General features: G+C 43.1%; 1 protein-coding gene and 1 long non-coding RNA gene across 7 annotated transcripts in view; both read left to right on the top strand.

Moving 5' to 3' along the window:
• Window positions 1-6,442: 6,442 nt before the first annotated feature.
• LOC126932874 (uncharacterized) lies at window positions 6,443-9,680 on the top strand. The gene is made up of 2 exons (XR_007718359.1): window positions 6,443-6,798; window positions 8,217-9,680. It is a non-coding gene; the product is annotated as an uncharacterized LOC126932874 (long non-coding RNA).
• A 3,949-nt stretch (window positions 9,681-13,629) lies between these two features.
• Window positions 13,630-24,787, top strand: part of FYB2 (FYN binding protein 2) — a 99,140-nt gene continuing 87,982 nt past the window's right edge. For 4 of the 6 annotated variants that reach the window (XM_050751318.1, XM_050751178.1, XM_050751481.1 and 1 more), the window contains exons 1-2: window positions 13,630-14,072; window positions 18,359-18,444. In XM_050751318.1, the coding sequence (XP_050607275.1) occupies window positions 18,418-18,444 (27 nt within the window). In that variant the 5' untranslated portion in view covers window positions 13,630-14,072; window positions 18,359-18,417. The remainder of the gene's footprint in view (window positions 14,073-18,358; window positions 18,445-24,787) is intronic. The other 2 variants (XM_050751392.1, XM_050751259.1) reach the window with 1 other exon arrangement.

Genomic DNA, 24,787 nt, shown 5'->3' with positions numbered 1-24,787 from the left:
TAATCCTATTTGTAAGGGCTCCACTCTCATAACCTTAGCACCACCCAAAGGCCCCGCCTCCAATTATCACATCGGGGGTTAGGATTCAACTTATGAATTTTGGGGGCACACAAACATTCACTCATTTGCCCCAGCAGAGGCACTGAGCTTTATCAACTCCTTTTGTTCTGCTTGTCACACAGTCAGGAAAAGGTCTCCAAGTAGTCACAGCAGCTGATGAGAGCCTTGGTTTACATGTTCACATACCCACTGCCTGCTGCTTTGTTCCCTGTGCTTGAGAAAAAGGACTTCTCAGCTCAGCGAAGGGCCTCAGTTCTCTGGAGAACACATAGCCCCAGAAACATGCTTCCTCTTTAGAGCTCAGGGATTCAGTAAGCCCACCTCCACACCCGAGTGGGTCCACCCTCACCTACTTCTCATCCCTGCCATGGCTTCAACACAAAACCTCATTCATCCAGACCCACAGACTCAGAATATGTGACAACGAAGAATCCAGCCACTCCGTTCAAATGTATTTGTTGCCATCTGTAGGGAAACAAGAGACCTTATCAAAGTAGAAAGCTAATATTTGTTGAGCTAGGTACTCCTGTATACTGCCTCATTCCAGCTATATGTTCATTCTGGGAGATAGATACTGTATTAGAGAAACTGAAGATGGAAGAGGTTCAATTATTTGCCCAAAGTCTCAGTTTTACTGACTCATAGAGGCAAGGTTCAGGCTCTGTTTTTCTGGAGTCAAGGAACCAGGCTTGTCCCATTACATGACACTGCTGCTTGGCAAGAAAGTGATGCTCATACAACTGATTGGAAAGAACAGGAGGGCTCTTTGAAAACAACAATTTTGTTTATTAAAAGAAGATCTCTTTTGGCCAGAAGTAGTGGTTCACGCCTGTAATCCCAGCACTTCGGGAGGTTGAGGCAGGAGGATACATTTGCTTGAGCCTAGGAGTTTGAGGCCAGCCTGGGCAACATAGCAAAACACACACACACACACACACACACGCTGTCTCTCTCTGTGTATATATATATATGTCTGTGTGTGTATGTATATATATACACACATATATGAGAATATCTTCTGAGCTTCATTATTATATTGAATGCCTACAGAGTTAGAAATAATAAAACACTATCCAGTTGTTTGGACAAGAGTACTCTGACTCACTTCCCTTGTGCTGTGGGAAGAATGACAGTTTTACACAGTGTCACTGGACACACATACCTTCCAGTCACCTTCCCCAGCCCATCAAATTCCACTGCCTTCAGGGCAAATATCTCATGCCCACTAGGGCAAGAATTCACATCCTCTGATTTGAGTTTTAAAGACAAAGATTTACACAGGATAACAATCTTGTTTTTTTTTTGTTTTGTTTTGTTTTTTTTTTTTTGATTGTGGTTGTCTCCAATTTCCCATTGTCTGAATCATAGCCATGGAATAAATTGAATCTTTTTCTAACGTAGAATATATTACTCTTGAAATAGTAGGAAATGTTGATAATTGCCTTTTATTGGACTTACAAATAATTTATAAGTTGGTCCGGTTAAAAAAAAAAAAAAGTACCGTAGTCCTTTATTTCTTTGGTTTCTTCCTCCAGGCTAGAAGCAGCCTCTAAAAATAGCTACCTGTGCAGGGATGGGCCTAGCGCTCCCCCTGGTGGTCATAGTGCAGGATTGTGGCTTCCGTAAATGGACCTGAAGCGGCAGACCCTGCATTTGAATTAATTCTTTCTCCCCTAAGTACACAGAGAAATTTGATTTATTCTTCCCAGTCATGCCTGCATTACAGAGCACTTCTGCTTATAAAGTCCATCTGCTTTGAGGGTAAGTAAATGATCAATTCCTCGTATACATTATTATGTGGTGAACATTTTTCTCAAGTAACAACAGCTTCTGTGGTTCTATCAAATGTCAGGGGGGCTGGGGGTTTCTTCTTCCCTTAAGAAGATACTGAGGGAAGAAATATCAGCTGGCCTTTGCATAAGCAGTGTAACTACGTATGGAGGGGATTAGCTAAATACGACTGTATGGGGGATGGAGGCGGAGGAGAAAAAGAAGCAGGAGCAAGAGAAACAGACGGGGAAGGAGTCCGTAGAATGAGAAGCTTAGCTTAGAATCCTGGCCCTATTTACGAGCTGCACCAGGCGGGATCCTGGGATGGCCCTCCACAGGGGTGACAGAGAGATGCTCGCCCTCTTCCTCTAGGCACGAGGAAGACTATTTCCCAGACTTCCTTGCTGTTGGCCATGCGACTAGATTCTGGACAGTAGGACGTGGGCAAAAGGGATGCCACACTTCCAGGCCTTACCTCTGAAGCTTCCCTGGAGATTTTTCACACACTCTGTCTCTAAATCCACACCAACGGAAACAAAATATTCCAAAATGTCAGGATCACACAAGGGAGGTGAACCAAATCCATGAGTCATCGCCTAAAGGACACCCACCCAGGAAAGCCACCTAATTCTCATTAGATTGTGATGTGAGCAGGAAATATATATATAGTAAAGTGCTGAGATATGAAGACTGTTTGTTACAGCAGCCAGGATCAACAACCCTGACTATTAAAGGAAGTCATTTAATCCCCCTGGGCTACCATTTCCTCATTTAAAGATAGGGTAAATATATAAAGAATCAACAAAACAATGTATGTGAAAACATTTGACATCTATCAGGACTGAATAAATCCTGGTTTAAAAGCTATTGCGCTTCACATAAGCAATATTTTCATACTGGATGAGTATTTTTGTGGTTATCACCCAGGTTTTTACTTGTAAGAAAAAGAAGATCCAACTCCAATGGGCTAACTGAAATAGGATTTTATTGGCTTCCAGAGCTGGAAACTTCAAGCCTAGATTAAGTCTTAGAGCTGGTTTAATCCATCTAGCAACTCAAGGACCACTCTTTATTCTGCTTGGTAAAACTTCATTCTTAACCTGACTCCCCTGATGGTCAAAGATGGCTGTCAGCAGCTCCTGCTTCTACATGTTCCTAGTGAGCTTTAAGGGCAAGAGGAAACCCTATCCCAATATTTCGAGAAAAAAAAAATCCCTTGATTGGGCTGGCTTAGATCACATGCTTACAACTGAATCCATCCCTTCGTTGAGATGGAGAACATGTGCTGATGAACTGACAATCGGGTCCCACATCTGGAGCTGGTGGGATCTGATTGGTGGAGGCGAGGGTTGGGGTGAAGAGGGAGGAACCAGCTTTTCCTTAACTCACAGAGGGATTTAAGTGGGAGTAGGAGAAGTATGAGAGCACACATTTTTTTTTTAATAATGTTTTAAAGCTGAGGGAAAGGGGAGCAGGGATAAGTGTATGCTAACGATTCTACCAAAAATGTGTGCTACAATTGGTATGTTTTTTCCCTTGATGTAAGAAAGAAGTTGTAGGGGTAGATGGTGAATATTATTTTGTGATCACTCAAAATGATCATTTAACCTTTCAGAAATCTGTAAGTGAACTGGACATTGTGGGTTTCAACTTCTTAACCTCTGACCATGAGTTTCCTAAAATATCCTCAGATATTGACTTCTTGAAATATGCTCACATATTGACTTCCTGTCTCTCTTGACAGTGCAGTGTTTTTTTTAAAAAAAAAAAGTCTTGTAAGAATAATTTACTTCCTTGCCCTTATGCTTTTCTCCCCTCTTTATTTCTTTGTACTTTCCTTTGATTTTGTGCAAGTGTTTTAGAAAGCATAAGGTGCTGTACAAATGGGAGGGATTGTTCTTCTCCTCTGCTCTTCATGCCTAAGGTAAATCATATGATACTTAATCATAAAATCATGAGACTGATTTTTAAACAGACTACTTAGATATTCGAATGAATCTCTTCTGAGCAGTCACCTGGAGAGGTGAACTTCATATTCCAATGAATATTTGAGCCACAGCTATATTAATTATACCTCAATTTTAACAAAAAGCATAATGGCTTGATCAACTGCATTATGCATCTGATTTAATTCCCAATCCCCTGTAATGTTTCAAAAAAATTAAAAAGAAGAAAAGAAAACCAAAACTGAATCTATGTTTGCAAATCCAAAGCAAAGATTTGTCTTCTTAAATAACATATCTTAGGATCTGAAGGCAACTGTCCATGGAGAATTACAAAAATATTTTGGATCCCGGCATTAGAATAAATGTTGAAGAGCAAACACTCAGGAGGGTGCATGAGTTTTCCATTTGCTTAATAGAAGAGGAGAAGGAAGAGCGGGGAGGAGAAGGAGACACAGGAAGGTGGCAGGGTGTCGCACTCTTCCTCTACATCCAAGATGATCTGGACCACCCTCTTTCAGCCACCCTGCATCAGAATTCTCCCAGCCTACAGGCTAAATCTGAAGTCCTCAGTACACAATTCAAAGCCCACACTGCTGCTACACAACCTGGTCTTTCCCCCCTGGGATGGCTTTCCTGACACACCCTGTACTTCTGCCAGAGTTCTCTCTGCTCCCTGAGGATGCCAGACCCATTCCAGAAACTGTGCCCCCATCATACTGCTGACCCTTCTGAAACAGCCTCTCCCTGCTTTCATGTCAAAATCTCATGCTTCATCAAGACCCAGCTTATGCTTTCTCCTCCAAAAAGTTTTCTGAACCCTTTCCTTCCAGAAAAAAAGGACGTCATTGCTCTTTCTATTTTGATCTAGTGGCTTTTAAAAAGTCAATTACGGTACTTATTGTTTTCTCTTGTATTATTTGTGTCCCTTGTGCCTGCCATGAGAGAGGTTGCCCACAGATGCATTCTTCAGCCCTGTCCTGTTCTGCTCCAAATGGCAGGACCTCTGACCCCTACAGGCTGCAGGTCTCAGGCTCCCGCATCAGCTGGCTTCTGCCTGGGCTTGGTCAGTGGAAGGCACTCACAGGAGACTACTGAAGGGCGGGAGGAAGGAAGAAGCCAGGGTACTTCTTCTCTTCTCTAGAAGCTTCAGAATGTAGAAGTGACCATTACTTTCCCATACTGATTCTCACACTTCCTCTGAGTGATTCTAGCTCCTAGACCCTGATGACACCACCTCCAATTTGTCCCTGTAGCTTAATGGCTCCCAGCTGTTGCTAATCTCTGGGTATCCTCACAGCTCTCCTGGTATAACAAATTGTCCATATTAAATTTCCTGCTTCCAATAGGTAGAACAATTTCTGTTTTCCTAACTGGACCCTGGCAGGTACATCAGCTCATCTCCCCATCCAGCAGTTCCTGAGAATGGTCAGTTTAATAATAAAACCAGTGAATGGGTGAATGGAGAAATATGTTTACTTATCATAAATCATGTTTATATTTAAACTTTCCAAGACACTTTCATGGCTCTGGGAAAGCTTATCCACTTTTTCTAACTGGGTTCTCCAACCCCAATCCTCTTGTTCAAGTTAACACACACTCAAGTCCTGCATAGCATCTGTGTCACTGACAGATGGTGAGATACTGGGTGTGGAGTGAGACCATCACAATCAGAACAGTTAGAGAATCCAGAACATCTGAGAGTGTTGGCAGGGGCCCTTAGGACAATGGCAAAGGATCCATTATCCTTCTGCTCTTCAGGTCTAATATGTGACTTTAGCCAGAGTGAGGCCAATTTACAGTTATTCCTAGAGCCCAGTACAATTTGCCCATGATGAGAAGATGCACATTCATGGCCAAAATGGAAGATTTGGATATCAGGCTGGCTGTGGAAATGCTTCCCTGTGTGTGAGGCTAGCACACGGCCGCATGGTCTCCTCAATGCTGCCCAGAGCATTATTATATTTCCATATTGGTCTGGAGGCCAAATGAATAGAAACAAGGCATTTAAAAGGCATCTGGGAACAGCCAGAAGTTAACACTCCTGCTACAGTGGAGGATGGTTCTACCCTTTCCTGACCCATACATCTCTCAAATCACTTTGGTCCTTCTAAAGGAGGCTTGGCTGTCAAATAAGGCTGAGCAGCTATTGAGAAGAAGCTTAGACCTAAAATGAGAAAAGGAAAATAATCCCACCGAATGAACTCTCACCAGAAAGGTAACATGTTTACTAAAAAACATTTATTGTAGGTTTAGCACTGAGCTGGGTAGAGAATGAGTAAGAACCAATTTCTGCCCTTGAAGGCCCCACTGCCTACTTGGCAGAGACAGGTGTAGGGGTGGAGGGACAAAGGCAGGGTGGTGAGCTGAGCTGCAGTCCAGAGGCTTCGTATATGGCCCATGCACAGCAGGTAAGAATACATGTTCTGGATAGGGCTGATCAAAAGCAAATCCCAGCCCTCCCACTGACCAGCCTTGAAGCCTGATCTGTGTGACCCTCATTTCCCTGGGTCTCAGCTTTCTCATCTGTAAAACAGAGGGTGAGTGCCTGCTCACAGTTATTGTGAAAATAAAATGAGTTTATGCACCAGAAGTTCTTCATGCCTATTCTGATGCAAGCCCACGCAAGAACACTGGTGGTGTCATGATGGATGGCCTCTGGTGACAGTAGTGAAATTCCACCAACAGCTTTGTGGGCCCTGGATTGGAGCTGGAAAGAAAGACTGTGGTGAATGCCACTCATGATGGGTCTAGCTGACACTCGGTCTTGGGGGCCTTTGGGAAGCTGCCTTTGAAGAGCCTCAGAAATACTCAGGAGGATGGGGAGTTTATGAAGGACTCACAGAGGCTACCATATGGATAAGAATAAAACCAGTTTTGTTGTTGCAAGATCAATTATGGGATGAAGGATGAAGGAACTGTGGAAATACAGAACTGAGTAAATCACCTTCTGCTGTCATCAGAGAAGGCTCAATGCAGGGGCATCACTGGCACTAGCTCTGGAAGGTTAAGGGACATGGCACAGGTGGGTAACAGCTATGTAAGGGACAGCATTCCAGGTAGAGAAAATGGGATAGGCCAACATTGAGAGGCCAGATGCAGCATGGAGAGCTCAGAAGTGAAGAAATTCAGTCTAGCAGGTGTAGGGAGCCCAATGATGGGAGCCAAGGCTGGAGAAGCACCAAGGGGCTGATTCTAAAGAGTCTTGTATGTCCTGGGAAGGATTTGGACTTGCCCTTGTAGGCATTAGAGAGTTAGAGGATGTTTTCCATGGTGGAGTGTCATGGTCAGATTTGTCTTGGGAAGATCAATCAGATAACACTAAGAAGACTCATTTGGTGTGAGGTGGGGGATTGAAGGCAGGGGTACCTCTCCCAAGACTAAACTTACAACCTCCCATAGAGGGGAATGAGAGAACCACATTGATTGAAGAGATGTTTCTGAGATCTAGTCATTTCATGAGGTGAAGCTAGACTCTCATTCCCTTAATGCAAAGATTATGCCTACTTTGTGCCAGTGACCATCGGGCACCCACTGTGGGAATGTGTGCCAAGCAGGCATGCTCACTGAATGTTGTTGAGTGAGGCATAGTCCACTGCACTTGAGAAGTGAAGGATCAGTGGGAGTCAGGAAAGTCCAGGTTTTCTGCTCAGGAAAGAGGATGAGCTTGATGCTGCTCGGAGCAGGCTTAGGGGGTCAGATCATTGGTTAAATCAGGGTCTTGTTTAGTTTGAGGTATCTATGAAACACCCAAGGGAGAAATGCAGCAAGTAGTTGGTTTTGTGGGTCACTGTGAGTCCTCAATCCATAGAACAGAGCCTAGCTCAACACACTGAGTAGGTGTTCAATAAATATGTGTTGGATGAATGAGTAAGTATATTCAGGAATGACTGGACTTCATGACGGTCTTTGACATAGTGGGGGCCCTTGTTATTTTATTCCCTATGTTTTTCACAGCACTTGAGGGTATGAGTACTCATATGATTCAGCTGTTTGTTTAGTGCCTTACATCCTAACTACACTACAGGTTCCGTAGGGTGAGAATAGTGTGAATTTTGTTCCCCACTGTGTGTCTTGGTCTAACCTAGACCATAGTGGAAATTAGGTAAGCATTTCCTGAATGGATGAAGAGACACGGATGTGGGCGTGGGCAGGAGGCATGTGGGAGCCAAGAGAAAGGAAGGGAACAGGTGAGCATGGTGACCAGATCAAGCGTGGAGCTTCCAGGTTCTGTTGCTTGTTTGTAGCACTCTTCTCTAGACCTCCCAACTCCCTCCTCCTCTTCCACATGCCACACTCCCCAAATCCTGCCCTGATCAAATCCTTTCTCTGAGCTGCTGTTCTGTCATCTGTAAAATGGGGACTCATTATGTGCTCTGCCTTCTTTATTAGCTGGCTGTGAGCATCAAATGAGGTCATTCAATTCTACAAATGTTTATATAGGTGATTAACTGCCACAGCGATAGATGCCTTTGAATGAATACACTGACCTCCATGCTCAGTTCCGCCTGGCTGATGTGTACGCAGATTGTTCTCCTGTGGCTTGAGTAGCATCTTCTGCTCTAGGAGACAGTGGGAAACAGGATCTCATTGACACAGGCCACCTCCTTTCCCAGGAGCCCTTCATTTTGATGACAAAGGACTCTTACCTTGCAATATGAACAAGGGCCAAATGGCCTGTCTCATCCAGCATCCTCATTCAGAACTAGCTGATTGAGATCCAACACATGGGGCCATGGTAGTGTGGCCTGCCACATCCCACCTCCCTATAAGCTGTTGTACCAGCTCTTGGCAGTGTGAGCCTGGGCTGCTGGCAACTCTGTAATGTAGCTACATGAGGAAGAAAAATAGACATTAAAGCAGAAAAGGAGGTGCAGTCCTTAGGGCTGCTTTCAGGATGACAAAGGGTCAGAAACAGCAACTCCTGAGAGCAGGAACCATGCCTTTGCAGACCCTGGGATGTGCACACACATGCCTTAAGTCCATGCATGGGAGAGTGCAAGAGTGTGAGAGAGAAGCTTTGCCTCCCCAAGTCCTCATAAGGAGAAACTATTCAAACTCTTAGACTTTGATAGAGCTTTTCAACATATATGAAATCAGCTACCTAAATTATGAGTCATAAGTCACATACCAATTTCTATGGTTTGAATGTTTGTGTCTCCTCCAAAATTTATGTTGAAGCTTCAGAGATTCATGCCTTATAAAAGAGCCAGAGAGAACTAGCTGGGCCCTTTTTAGCCCTTCTGTTCTCTGGAGGATGCAGTGTTCAAGGTGCCATCTTGGAAGCAGAGACCGGGCCCTCACCAGACATGGGGCCCTCACTAGACACAAAAACTGCAGTCATCTTGATCCAGTCTCCTTGGCTGTGAGCAATAAATTTATGCTGTTTACAAATTACCCAGTTAAGGTATTTTGCTGCAGCAGCACAAACAGACTAAGATACCAATTGACATGTGGATTTTGTGGAGAGACCTACCACTCCTATATCCTAGTAGTCTGAGTCTCTGAACATTGCATTCATGCGGTATGACTATGCCTTGAAGTCCAGACCCAAGAAAAACAAACCCAAAGAGAGATGGGGGTTCCCTGCTTGAGTTTTCTGTCTAAAGACTCACTTTTCTGGGTGATGGAACATGGGAGTGATTGACATTGGAAAAGATTTCTTATTTCCAAGCAAGCTCCATCTTTTTCCCACAGAGGAATGGTGTTCCTTTGATCTCAACAAGACAAGCATATTAGAAAACATCTTAATAATTCATCTGAGTGATGCATACATAATGTAACTGGCATTAGTGGGGGAAGACCATTTCTTTACAAGAACCAAAGGGGTTGCTACATCCCTAGCTCCAAGCACAGCACCTGGCTCAAAGCAGGTGGTGAGATTCTTATTAAAAGACTATTAAAAGAGAAGCAACTTGTCTCGGTCATGTTTGCTTAGCATTCTTCAAAAAAGCTCTTACTAAATTATTACGCACTTATTAAGATGTTTACTTAGATGAGCACAAAATTGAGATGCGAGCTTCCTTCAAGGCAAAGGAGAAACCAGCTGGACTAAATGTTTTTCAAAAACTGGTAAAATGGAAGCAAGACCTTTCTTGAACCCACGCACCTCCAAGATAATTCTAGGCATTTTATCCTTAAATATTTTATCTTTAAATACTTGTATACCTTATATGAATTGTCCCATGTTTCTGTCCTGATTATCCATCCCTTCCTAGCTTCCCACCTGCTCTGTCTTCTACATGGCTATTATCTTCATTTCAAATCATACTTTTTACCTGTTTTTTAAATGGTATGCTCCCTCAACCCCTTTTGCAGCCACCATAGAATGGAGGAAAGAGCAATGGGTTAGGGCAGGGCAGAGTTCAGATGGAGAAACAGACCTGTACTCTCCGCATGGCCAGGACATCTGCCTAACCTTTCTCAGCCTCACTTTCTTCATTCATCAACCAGAGATAGCATCTTTTATCTCACAACATTGTCATGAGGAATAGAAGAAAATATACACAACTGTGTAGCCTGCTACACAATAGACTCAATAAATTTAACTTCTTTCATCTTTCCTTCTCTCCCTTTTGAAAGCAGTCAGGATATAAATTATACATAAATAAATTACATATTGTGCTGGAAAGCCTCAGAAATGATTAATCTAACCAATAAGAATTTTAATATTAATAATAGGTTACTCTAGCAGCACCAGCCTAACTCTGACAATCAATCGACACAGTCTGGCTTTGTCATCATATAACATACAGTGCTCAAAGTTTACCCTAGAAGGAGGTGAGGGTACACGATTTCCCATTTTCAGATCTGTTTTAAATGCTCCTTTTTTTACATCGGGGTATTCTATTTCACATCATTGCTTATGATACAAAGTGTAAGTAATATGTTTGCTAAGAAATGAAAGACTGAGACATAATAGGAGACACTGCAGAGCTCCAAGCAGAATCTGAGACAGAAGCAAGGTTTGGAAACACTAAGAATGTGCTGGAAATACTGATTCCTGCTGCTCAGTTCCCTGAAGAATGGATGGGCCCTTTTTGGAGATATGGCACGTCATCCCTGTTACGCAGAGGAGCAAACTGGAGCTAGAGCCTTGAACGACTAGAAATATCTAGAAGATGTTGAGCCAAACTTCAGCCTAAGTATCTGCTAAGCTTTCTCATAGGCTACTTTCCAAACTGAGTTTGGAAAAAACTGCTTCAAAGAACCCCTCAAGCTCTCTGATTCTGTGAGTTTACGATTCTGTATTTCTCTAAGATTTAAATAGAAGCAAACAGAGCACCTGTGGGCGTGGGTTCTGAAGTCAGCCTTCCTGGACTGAAGTCTCTGATCTTCCACTGGTTGTGTTACCTGAAGAGGCAACATAACTTGTATGGGCCTCAGTTTCCTCTGCTGGAAAATTAGGATCATAATGAGGACTAAATAAAGTGATGCTTGCAAGGTCTGGGGCACTGATCCCAGCAGGCAGCAGGTGCTCAGTTAGTCATTTCTTTATCCATGATTAAGTGAACCTTCCTGGCTCTAGGCCAGTAAGATTCACCCTGGCCTAAAGCTAGCAGGAGGTCACCAAAGCACCTTGGATATAGCAGGATTTCATACATCTTTACTGAATTGAAATATTTATTCATAAGGTATAGTGATATCTATTGCCACTTAGGTCAACCCTCAAATTTCTCATCCGAAATTCTCCCCACAATGTCTGCACTTTGTACCTACCTCTTCTGCCTTTACCCTCCCATGTAGTCACGTATGAGTTCTCATAGCAACTGAATACAAGGATCTGCCACTTATGGGATAGAGGCCCGTGAGAAAACTGGGATGATTACAGGGAAATAAAATGATGCTACTTCATTTGTATATCCAAGTGCTACATGGGCACTTTGACAATATCACAGCCACCAACCACTGAGGAGGAGAGGGGAAAGAGAGGAACTGACATTATTGGTGTTTACTTATTGCTAAGCCACCCTATCAGGAGATTTTCCCATGGCCATTAGTCCTTAAGCCAACACTGCCAGACTCTTATTTACTTTTACAGATGAGAAACATGCATCTCAGAGTTGACTTTCCCAAGACCAACAGCTAGTGGGGAAACTGAGTTTAACACCTAGAGGATCATAAGACATACAGCCAGGGATTCTCTGCCATTCCAAGAGTCATAGCTCTTAAGCCGACTGACAAAACAGTACCCACCCCTAACAGCTACCAGTGATTAGTGCCTAGGACCTAGCACTGTAACTAGCCCTGAACCAAAGCAAAATGCAGGAAGGGGGAGATGAGAGTCCTGCTGCCCTGCTCCACCCCCTCTGCCAGTGTAGGCTGGCCTGAAGCCACTAGGGGGAGCTCTTGCACTAGGAGCAAAGGGAATTTGACGCCCAATTGTCAGCGGGGACTGTGGGGAGGGCTCCAAGTTCTCCAGGGAGCTTCCTCCATGGTTTTATTTACAAACTTATACACATAGGAGCGTGAACCAGAGTGCTAAGGGAAAGCTACAGATGACTTTTGGCCTGGGTCCCCTTTAGCTTCAGAAATGGGCCCTCTAACTGACTGGCAGCAGGGTCTACACAGCAGCGTTGGCCAAACTGAGAGTCATGAAGTCAAGAAAGTGCTACCAGTTATTTAATTCAATAGCATGTCATGGCTCAGAGCAGAATGGAAAATATCGGCATGATTACACACAGTAAGAGTGAGTACTGCTTTGGGGAGTTTTTCTTTTAGCCGATGTGTATGTGTGTTGAGGAAGGATGTAAAAGGCACATCTTACTGAGTCATTCATTAATAAAGTTTAAAATACACAGACCTCAAAGGCTTTTATAAAATCCAAACTGCCAGTCCCTGGGCCAGAAGCGCTGATGCAGTGTCTTGTCTGGGCCTTAAATGCTGTGTTTTTTGATAGATTCCCAGGCTGCTCTGGTGATCAGCCAGGTTTGGGAATCACCTGTTATACGAAATGGCCCTCAGGTGGGGTCTCCTCACCTGTGCTCCACCCCTCCTCTCCCTGGTCAGGACAGGAGAAGATTTCTAAGAACTTGACAAAGCAAGAAAAGTCACACCGGTTACACATAAAGCAGGGCACAGGCCACCCACTCTGCCCCTCCCCAACCCCGGGAGAGCTACAAGCCCCCAAACTGGCAACTTAGGCTTGGGTTTCCATCTCCAACTCTGTCAGACAAACAAACAAAAATAACCCCAGCAAAATAAAATCACTTTAGAGTCAGCCAGATCTGGGTTCCAACTCTGGCTCTTCTACTCACTACCTATGTGACCATGGGCAGGTGTTACCACCTCTCTGAGCCTCAGTTTCCTCTTTTTTTTTTTTTTTTTTTTTGTGAGATGGTGTCTCACTCTTTCCCCCAGGCTGGAGTGCAGTGGTATGATCTCGGCTTACTGCAACCTCTGCCTCCTGGGTACAAGCAATTCTCCTGCCTCAGCCTCCCAAATAGCTGGGATTACAGGCACCCACCACCACACCTGGCTAATTTTTTTTTTTTTTTAATATTTTTGGTAGAGATGGGGTTTCACCATGTTGGCCAGGCTGGTCTCAAACTCCTGATCTCAAGTGATCCACACACCTCGGTCTCCCAAAGTGCTGGGATTACAGGTGTGAGCCACCACACCCGGCCATTCTTCTTCACCTTTTAAAATGGGAATCCAAATGCCTCGGTAAATATCAGGCCAAAAACAGGGTGTTCCTTTATATTAGCTCCTTTTCTGGCCTCCACTAAATCCCCCTGTGGGCTTAGGCATGCTGTCCTGTTGGGCTTTGCTTTCCCTGACCGTGAGAAAGGGTTTGTGAAATTAAGTAGTCGTCTGCAAGGGCGGAGCTGGCGGAGGCTGTTACTAACGGGGATCACACTATCCAGCCTGCACGGTCTGTACTAACAGGAGCCTGCCTTCCCCATTCCTCCGCAGCTCCCGCTGCCTGGGCACAAAGGGAAATGCCCTGGAGAGTGAGTGACTGTTAGAGCAGCCAGAGGGGAGCAATGGGAAGAGCTGCTTACTGAGAAAAGGTGGTCTTGGCAGGACTGCAGACAGAGGACTCTCCCCAGCCCCCGGCAGGTGCCGGTCTAAACCAAGCTGGGAGGATGGAGGCCGGCCCTGGCCCAGCCCCAGGCAAGGGAGGAGCCTCGGCTCAGATGGGGTAGGTGGGGAGCCTGGGCTCAGGTGTGTCCTGTGCGAAGTGATTGCTCCCTGGCTGGCAGAGACAGAGGAAAGCGGATTGTTGGCCCCAGGACCCAGCTCTGGGAGGCTGGGCTTATCTCCCCGACTCTGACTTGGAGGAAAGCAATGGAAGGGGTAAGCCTATCTCAGTTTTGCTGCTGGCTTTCTGCCTGTCTTTTCTTGAAGGTCAAGTTCTTCCCATCTGAGAGCCCTGTGGAAAAACTGCCTGTGCGTCCTGCCTCCTGGGCAGGAATAAACATGTCAGGTGTCAGCCAGCGCGTTTCTGCTCACAATGGCTTTGCTCAGGGCAGGTGGGAGGGAAGAGGAGTGTGCCATGTCCTGTGCCACCTGGAGTATGAGGGGACAGGAGGTGCTGAGGAATGACAGCATGTGACCGAGCTCTACCCAGCCAGCTGGACTCCTGACCTATTCCCAGATCCTCTGCTGAAGCGCCCGCTGGCTTCCCACTGTGTTTACTTGCCCTTGTGGACTGTATCCGGCCTCTACAGTGATTAGCGGGCCTCCTGGTCAGAGGGCAGTGCTTGGTGCTGGGCAACCGGCTGTGCAGTGCTCTTTTGTGGCTTGTGGCTCTAGATTGCGCTCTGCTCCTTGTTAACTGTGTGGCCTGGGGCAAGTGTGCCTGTTATCCTGAGCCCTGAGTCCTTCGCTCATGAAAGTGAATTACTAGTACAATAACTAGTTTGTGAGATTATCAGAGGTGCTTGTATAGAGATGTATGGAAAAGTACCCTGCCCTACGCCAGCATTCCCTGCCCCTTGGATGGCTGAGTGCTGTTGGCATAGTTGGAGACGTCTCGCCTGACTGACCACATCTTCCTTTTTCCTTCTGCAATTCTCCACTCTCCTCTATTTCCGTCTTCAATAAGTCAGTTTCTTTTGATGTGCATGTGTGTGTGTTGCTTCCATACATTTTTATTATACATTTGGAGTGAAGTAATTTTCTCCCATGAATCATGTGGCTTCTCACCTACATGTTTGGTTTTAAATCAGGACACAGGATACGTTTCAGCTTTTGCTGGTCAGGAAAAGCTTTCCTTTGTCTCAGGGCACAGGGCATCTTTATCTCGGTGACAGATCACTCCCGTCCAAATAGCTGAGTTTTGGAAAGGGGTGAGCAGGGGCATGTTGGCATGACCTCATCTCCCTCCTCTGAGTTCTCCCCGCCACCCCCACCTCTCCTGTACCACTTAGTAAGTTTTGAGAAACTCCTCCTTGATGGGAATGTGCCAGGCTGAATATATTTAGCGTGCCTGTAAGAAAAGGAAACTGACTTACATTTTTGCCATCTCTGATGGGCCAGGATCTGCACTGGCATCCATCATTTCAGTTTATCTGATGACAACACAGTGAGATCTATGCCATTGCCCCATTTATTATAGATGAGGTAACTGACAATGTTATCACTTACTCAGTATCACACAGCTGGTAGCAGAGCTGGGACATGAGCTTACCTGTGTCAGTAACAACTGTTGAGTGCCAACTACAAGCCAAGCATTGCTAGCAAGGATTACAATAGGACAGCAGGAAGAATGTTAGGCAAATTAGATAAAAATGTACAAGAGTATGTTTGTTAGCTAATCACATTTTTATGGGATAAGCTAATATGATTATATAACTTTCACTGCTCAGAGACAGAAAAAAATCAAAAGAGAAATAAGAGTGGTTTCTCATCTTGAAAGAAATATTTTTTTTGTTTTCTAAAGTTAACAAAATACTCACTTATTCAACATATATTTGTTGAGGACATGTTTTGTGCGGTCTGGTCCTGCTTTGGTGCTGCAGATGCAGCAGTGAACCAAACGGTTGAAGATACCTGCCTTCCTAAACCTCATATTCTAGTGAGAGAAGACAAACAAATCTATGTATGGGTCAAATGGCAGTAAGTGCAATGTAGATACACAAAGCAGGGAAGGGAATAAGGATGGTCAGGCAGGAAGACGGACTGCTATTTTCAATGAGATCGTTTCAAGAAAGGTGTCAATGGAAGGTGGCATTTGAGCAGAAACTTGAAAAAGGTATGGGAATTAATGGACTGTGTGGATATCTAAGGGAAGAACATTCTACGGAGAAGTAATAGCAGATGTAAAGGCCCTGAGGCAGAAGCTCGTTGGTGTGCTCAAGGAATGACTGGAGCTGGAGGAAGTGAGTGAGGGAGAGAGTGGTCAGAGAGAGTGGGGTCAGATGATATAGGGCCCTGGAGGCCATTGTTGAAACGTGAGCATTTCCTCTAAGCAAAATGGACAGCCCCCTGGGCATTATGGACAGGGCAATGATGCAATCCAACTGACATTTTAAAAGGATTATCTGACTACTGTTTTGAAAATAGATACTAGGGACAGGAAGTGCAGAAGTCGGCCGACCAGGTAGGAGGTTATTGCAGTAATCCAAGCAAGAAAGGATGGTGGCTCAGACCAGTCTTGGCAATGAAGTGGCTAGAAGTGGTCAGATGCTGGAAATAGATTAGAGGTAGGGTCAGCAGGATTTACTAATGGATTGGACAAAAAAAAAAAAAAAGAAAATTGTTGATGACTCCAAGTTATAAAGCTAGAACATCTGGAAGAGTGGAATCAAGGTTTACCGAGATGACTTAACACAGAGCAGGTTTCAAAGGAGATTAGGAGTTGGTTTTAGACGCAATATGTTTAGGGGGGCTACACAGGCAGGTTTAGAGTTCAAGGAAGAGGCCCAGGCAGGAGGTATCTTGATGATACATCTACATTATCTAGAATAGCACTGGGTGTGTAGTAGATATTTAGTATGTGTTATACAGGGGATTTTAAAACTTGGTCTCACATTCTCTGACATCTTCTCATGAAGAGATGGTGCCCATGTTCCCATCCCTTGGCTGAAATCATGACTACTTTGACCAATACAGTGTGGTACATGTAACACTCTGTGCTTTCAGAAACTGTGTCATAAAAGGTCATACCTCATCTACCTCATTTATGAGGACACTTACTCTTGCAGCCCTGAGCCCCCATGTGAGTAGTCTATACTCCAGTATTTTCTGGCTGGAGACATGTGATATAGACACTCTGGTTGACAGTTCCAGCTAAGCCTAACCTTCTAGCCATTCCTGCAAGACTAAAACCAGTACCCTCCAGACTAGACCAGCTACTGGTGAGATGCAGCCAAACGGCTTTTATCAACACCCTGTGGAACACAAGGAGAACTCAGCTGAGCTTCATCCAAATTCCTATCCCACAAAATTGTGAAATACAGAAAAATGTTTTTTGTTTTAGGCCACTCAGTTTTGGGGTGGTTTGTTTTCATTAACAGATATCAGGACAATTAGATATATCCTTTGTTCTGTGTAGTTATTTAAAAAGTCATTCTCTGCCCATAAACATAAGGTTTAACATTCAACCGAGGTTTGAATAAATTAATACATTTAAAGAGCTTAGAACAGCTCAATGAACTCAAAGGCAGTTAATTCTACAAACAATAACTTATGGTAATAACAGGTGGGCTGTTATGGGTCAAATAGTGACACCCATCCCTCCCAAACTCATGTTGAAGTCGTAACCCCTAGCACCTCAGAATGTGACCTTATTTGAAGATAGGTTCTTTATAGAGGTGATCAAGTGATATGTTTTGGCTGTGTTCCCACCCAAATCTCATCTTGAATTGTAGCTCCCATAATCCTCATGTGTCATGGGAGGGAGCAGGCAGGAGGTAATTGAATCATGGGAGTGGGTTTTTCCTGTGCTGTTCTCGTGATAGTGAACAAGTCTCATGAGAGCTGATGGTTTTATAAAAGGCAGTTCCCCTGCACACACTCTCTTGCCTGCTGCCATGTAAGACATACCTTTGCCCTTCCTCCTTTGCCTTCTACCATGATTGTGAGTCTTCCCCAGCCATGTGGAACTGGGAGTACATTAAGCTTCTTTTTCTTTATAAATTACCCAGTCTCAGGTATGTCTTTATTAGCAGTGTAAGAACGGACTAATACATCAAGTTAAAGTGAGTTCGTGAGTAGGCACTAATCCAGTATGACTGGTGTCCTTATAAAATGGGGGAATTTGAACCTGGAGAGATGCACAGGGGTGAGACAATGTGAAGATACAGGAAAGGCACCATGTGAACATGAAGACAGCCATCTATAAGCCAAGGAGAGAGGTCTGGTACAGATCCTTCCCCCACAACCCTCAGAAAATAACCAACCCTGCTAGCATCTTCGTCTTGGACTTTTGCCTCTAGAACTGTAAGGCAATACATTTCTCTTGTTTAAGCCACATAGTCTGTTGTGCTTGCTGTGATAACCCTAGCAACTAATAAATGAACCGTATCAGCAAATAAAATAAAAGAATTTATGTAAATAACTGTGTGCACTCTCTTCCCCCATCAACCTGAGAGGTGTTTTATATCATGTTGCTATTTTGACCTTTCCCAAAACGACAGCTGTGCTTATCTCTTCAGCGAAGAAATCTGAGAAGTGTTTATTCCCCTCTGCATGGAAAATGGACAGAAATGATCCTGCAACCATGGTCAGTATTCCTCCCTGATCACTGACTTCTGGGTTTTAACTTTTCACATCTGTAAAATCTGAAATAACAAGCCCCTGGGAGATTTTTAAAGATTAATCAAAATAATGAAACATTTTGTTAGGACCTATTAAATACAGAGAAGTTACAAATAATGTGCTTCAGAATAATAATTAAGCAATTTTGTATCACAATACTGGAAAAAGTGGAGGTTTTATTTATTACTTTTCACTGTATTATTACTGTTAACCATCTTTCCCATTTTACAGATAGAGAAGAATCAGTATTCAAATTCAAATGTGTCTAACTCGAGAGTCCCCATCCCTAACCATTAGTTTGGTTCTTTTTACCATAGTGATGGTGAATGGCATATAGGACAGAGGTTTTAAAAAAAAGTCTTTGAACTGGAAACCTGAAATTGAGTCTAGGTCTGCCATCTACTTGGAATGTGACCTTGAGCAAATAACTTATCTTCTCTCAGTTTCAGATTTCCCATCTCTAAGTGTGACTAATAATAACTATTTGTCTATAAAATTATATAGAATAATGTATTTGAAAGTACTATGAAAAGAATAAAATCCTAGACTAATATTTGTAGTTGTTGATATAATCAAAACTCTCCAATCCAAAATTGTAGCAGAGCTGACATTAGAATTCAAACCACTTTCGGAGCCCTCTACCCTCCACTTTTGATGAATTAGCCAATGGCTCACCTCAAAGCCCAGAGTGTGATCTTAGACAAGAAAGAGAAAAAGAAGAAAAAAAAAAGGTCGAGAAAGGTTTTTAACAACTGAAAAGTCGATACAGAAAAACAAAGCAGCATTGTCACTTGAACTTTTAAAAGATTAACAGGGAAGAACCACTTTCCACACCCTTTAAAAAATATCATACAAAAGTGTGTGTTGCTGCTGGGTTTTTTTGTTTGTTTGGTTGGTTTTTTTTTGTCCATTACAACAACCTTTTCTCCAAGTTGTGGTATCAATGAAATAACATTGGATTGGGAGTCTCAAACCTCTGGGTGACTTTGGTCTTTGCCACTCATGCCTGTGTGCCCTTAGGCAAATTATTTCACCTTGGTGGGTCTCAGTTTCCATCTCAAAAAAAAAACAAACAAAAAAGAGAGACCATTGGAAACTTTAGGCTATGGAAAGAGGTTTGAAAAGGGGAACTCGGAACGGGAGGCATGCGAGGGTGGTGCTGGTGCGAGGCTCATCTGTCTTGTCCCAGTGACTGTCTTGAGTCATGGCCCACCTGGAGCGAGGGCTGGCATCATCTCAGCAATGGCTGGGTTGTTGACTAACTGCCTGGAGGTAATCTCTGGAATTTCACAGCTGGGTCGCCATGGGCTGGTTTGTTTCAAGATTAGCCCCCTGGAATTTCTAAGTAAGTACATAATTAGATAAGCTGGCAGTGCAAGGGAGTGTCAGGTGGGAAGGGAGGGAAAGAAAGTTTTAAAGTGTGTTTCAAGGCTGAAAGCAAGAAAGGAAAAAGTTTTAAAATGCATTTTGAAGCTAAACTTCTTGGTTACACTACCACTATTCTAGAGTTTCTGAGAGAGAGGAACTCTTATAGAATGTGTGCTTTAAAGCTTCAGCTTCTGGGTTTGAATCCCAGTGCTACCACTTTTTGGCTGTGTGAACTTTGGCAAGTTATTTGACCTCTCTGATTCTCCATGGAAGTGCCTACCTGCCTGATGACACTCCCTCCCGTAGAGCTTCTATGATTTAATATATAGAGAACACTTAGAATCATGCCCAGTGCATACGTGTGCTCAGTGAGTGTTAGCTGTTACTGCTGCTGCTGCTGTTGATGATGATGATATCCACTGAAGGATTCACCATCTACTGAGAAACAGAAAAGTAAATAGATATTGATAATAAAAGATAGTAAATACAGTGATAGAGAAACACACAGGATATGAAGGATCATGGAAAGGGGGAATATATTCAAAATACAACTCCCTTCCAAAAAATCGGAAAAGTACAGCATCACCTGACATCAGAGTCTTACTATTTCCTCTTGTTAATTAACCCAAAGAAAAATCTCTGTTAATGTTCCATTAAGCTGTGCGTTCCAGGCAGCACTGCCTGATGCATTTTGCCCTTCAATTATTCTGGCTCTTTATATGAAACTGGCATCTCTGAGCTAAGTAACAAAATCTGACCCAGTGCCCGTATGACCAACTCAAGGCCATCTCCATTTGGTTTTCTTAGCCCTTTATTTAAAGAAAAGTCTTGCTAAAGCCCTCTTTGATATTTTTCAGATTTTGCTGAGAGAAAAATGTAGCCTCTGGGAGGGAGTGGAAACTGGGTGTGTGAATTGAGTCTAAGTCTAAACAGAGCAGAACTAAATGTTTACAGAGTGGGTCCTGTGCCCCTTGTTAGCTAGCCTGGGTTCGGAAACAGAGGGGAGTGAGAAGAGGGTAACTTCGTAGGGTAGTTTCACAGAATGACTAGAGTCAAGGGGTGCAGACTAGAGTGAAAACTCCAAGAAAACTTCATGGAATGAGTTCATGTCCGTGAGTGCAGAAGGAGGCAAAATTGGAGCATTTCTATTACTGGAAACTGAAATGCCACCTAACAGAACTGATTCAGTTTTTCCATTTGAAACCATCAGGTTGATTAATTCTGAACATATTTACTGAACATGTACTCTGTCACAGTCATTTCATCACTAAAAATCACAATGATCATCATGATAATCATTGTCTTCCTCTTCCTCCTTCTTTCCCTCTTCCCCCTCCTCTTTCTCTTTCTTCTCCCCTTCCTCCTCCTCCTTTCTCTCTTCTCTCTTTATCCACATCACAACTAGCTTCATCAGAATATCATTATTGTGGGTTTGCTTTGTGTCAGGCACCAGGCCAAGGTTAATGTCTATGGCAGTCCTAGGATGTGAAAAGCTGTATCCCCATTTCACTCATCAGGAAATAGGAAAATAGAGAACTGAAATAGCTTTGTAAAGGTGACAGAGACAGAATTCGTAGAGGTAGGATTTCACCTTAAGGCTTTTAAATCCAAAACCCATGTTCTTAACCCTATTGCTGTACTTGAAGTTGCTTCTAGTCTAGGGAGGAAGGGGAAGAATGTAAAAAACAATTACAGTGTAATAAACACAGCAGTAGAGGAGGTATAGGAGCTCTAGGAGCACAGGGGAGTGGCCACCCCTCATTGCGTCCCTGATAGAAAGTTTCCTCGGGGACTTGCAGTTGGGTTGAGTCAAGTAAAACAAACATTTTTCAGACAATAAACATGGGTAAGAACATTCTGGAAAGAGAGTGGCATGTGTGCAAAAGCATGGAGGCATTCGTTCCTCCAGCAAATATTCACAGTGTCTTCTCTGCTCTGGTCACTATGTTAGGAAACCCAAGGGGGAATAAAAGAAGAGCGAATCTGGTGAAGTGGATGAACTAGAAAAGGTAAGACTGGAGGTAGAGAAAAAAAAATATTCAGAGGGAGAGATAAGAGGAAAATAGCTGTTAATAGTATACTTCTATTATGTTTTGCAATTTACAGTGCATTTTCACATGTCTAGAACACTACCTTGTACATAGTTGGCACTGAACTAGTAATCGAATGAATGATCTCTGTAGACCTTTAAAGTTACCCATTTGCCTAGAAGTTCTGTGAGAACAGAGAACATTTGTTCACCACTATCACCACTGAAATCTGCAGTGGGGCCACTGAGTTGCACAACTCCAATAGGTGCTGTTTACATGGTGGCCAATGAGAATGGTCTCTGTGATCACAATGTGAATAGTGATGTAGAACTATTATATGCTATATTTATATCTATATATGAGTATGTGTGTGTGTAACAACATAATCGATGTACAACTTGGTAGCTTGGGTTCATATCTTATATAGAGGATTAATATTTATTGATTAAGCTAATTAATGAGAAGGAAAGCAGGAAGTCTAGACAGATTGCCATCATTCAGCTTCTTCTCCATGCAAGGATCGTTAGTGAAATCTCTGCTGTAAACCAGCATATCCATTTCACAGATGGAGATGAGATATAATGTGACTGCCTTAGAATACAGATCTACTCAGGGCTCTCCTAGTTAATGCTTTTCTACTGCAGCATACAGTACACAGTTCCTCTTTAAAGCCATCAGTGCATGGTTTTCTCCAAAGGGCCAAGGATGCTTCTTTCCTAAGAAACCAGCTGGGCTGCAGAATGTGTTGCTGGCCCCTCACAGCTGGCAACCTCCCAAGGTGAAGGAAATTGGGAGCTGGTGCCAGGAGTCTTTGTCAGGTATTGGTGTGTAACTAATTGCTGCTGTAAACGTTTCTCACAAGAAGGTCTGGCTTTGCAAGTTCTTGGAGTAAAGAAGATCCTGAGGTTTACTGAGTGGATTAGAAGAATACATATTTGGAAAGCAGAAAGACTGTCAAGCATCAATTTTGGCAGAAAACATTTTGTCCCAGATAAAGGGTCTTTCAAACACCCTTTAGTTGCATTTCTTGACTGCTTACAGCCAAGAATTGAGGCTGTAGGAGTATGCTAGAAAGAGCTAGGGGATCGAGGTCAGTAGGTCTAGTTCTGCTATTTACTAGCTCTTTGATCTTAGGCAAGTAAGTTGACTTGACCCCTCCCGCTTTAATTTCTTCATCTGTAAAATGGAGTTCATCACTTCTTTAATGTTGTATAGTGGCAGAGTAAACAAAATAATGTATGAAAAGGGCCTAACCCAGTGTGGTATAGTAAAACAATCTTGAGTATTGGAATCCGACCTCGTTGTTAAATCCAAATTTACCTCTTGACAACAATGCAAACTTTGACAACACCAGTAATAATAATGATGACAATAATAATCATAAATAGCTAACATTTCTGGAAAATATACTATGTACCAAGTACTGTGATTCACACTTAACTTGGATTGTCTGAATTAATTGGCAATACAGTGAATACTATTATTGTTGCCATTTTATTGATGGGAATAAAAGTTAAAATCAAAGTGAAAGGGCAGGGATCCCAACACAGAAGATCTGATTCCAAAGTCCAGAGCATGGTTTTCAATCCCTAAGCTAAACTTACTTTCTCTCCAAGCCTCAGTTTCTTTATCTATAAAATTGTATTACCAATGCTTACCAATCTTGGTGAGTTGTTAGAAGAATCCAAGGTTTTGTCTCAGAATTGTAGATGCCACTGCATCTACTTCAGTGGCGCAAGTTCAGTAATTAGTGGGGTGTGGTAATGGGTGACATGGAAGTAGCAGAGGCGAGAATGATGAGCATGATGATAATGATTGGCACTCCAGATCTTAAAAATGACTTCCATTGCTATTATTGGAGAAATAGTTTCCTGAATAGACAGAAAACCAGACAGGGGCTCCTTTATCTTCTTTAAAAAGCAAAAACATCTAACACCTGTAAAACCTGCCCCAAGTGCATTTAGAATGGTGTCTCTGATTTCTTTTACTGTTTCTTCATGCAGCTGGGACTGTAATATAGAAAACAAATCTAAGAAATTAAAACGGCCACATCGACTGAGGAGTTTACATCATAGCTGTGGAGTAAAAGCAATAAAGTGGCTCAAAGAGGTTATTCAACCCTTCTTTTTTCAGTGTTCATTAAATTGCACTTTAAATAAAACTGTCATAAACCTAAAAGACACTGAGTGACTGTTCTGTCTGCAGCAGGAGAGGGCAGCAGGGAGAGCTGGAACCCCTTTCAAATAAGGACGCTCTGTGGTTGGTTTTTCCAGCTCCCTGGCAGGCAGTTTCTAGTGAAGCCTCCTGTTCTTGCCCTAAGTTGCAATGCTGAGTGAGTGTGGGGCATGTAATCAGGGATGGGCTGTAATTGGGTTATTGGAGGACTTGGCATGTTTGCAGAGATCATAAATTCTGACTTCAGGCCCTGATCCCCAGACTGCCAACCAAGTTAAACTTGAGCCTTTTGCTGAAAGCTACATTTGGAACTTGGCACCTGAGGGTATATATGGCCCATGTTTTCTTCTGAAACCCTTACCCTCACCACAAAATGCAGTTAAATGTTGCTTAAGTTTTAGTTCTTGAAGCAATATCAAGCCCATAGCATTTTTTTTTTTTTTTTGGCTGATTTCCTAAAAGACATCATAAACCCCATTTGTTTGCAATGAATAGTTATCTCCCTTTGTTTTTCACTTCCCTTTGGGAGTTCTCTAAAGGCCTGTGCCTTGAGTGACAGAATTTGAAGGTTGCAAAATATCATTTTGATATTCATGATCTCCCAGTATATTCTGGGAAGGAATTTGGAACCATAAATATGTAAATTTGTGTTGTTAAGTTTATTTCTAGTGGCCTGTGAGATCTTTCAAGGGGCCACCCCAGCCCTATTTCTCCTTCTCATCTCACATTTCAGCC

The sequence above is a fragment of the Macaca thibetana genome, chromosome 1, assembly GCF_024542745.1.
Source record: "Macaca thibetana thibetana isolate TM-01 chromosome 1, ASM2454274v1, whole genome shotgun sequence".
Lineage (NCBI taxonomy): Eukaryota > Metazoa > Chordata > Mammalia > Primates > Cercopithecidae > Macaca > Macaca thibetana.
This window is presented reverse-complemented; position numbering and strand designations above follow the sequence as displayed.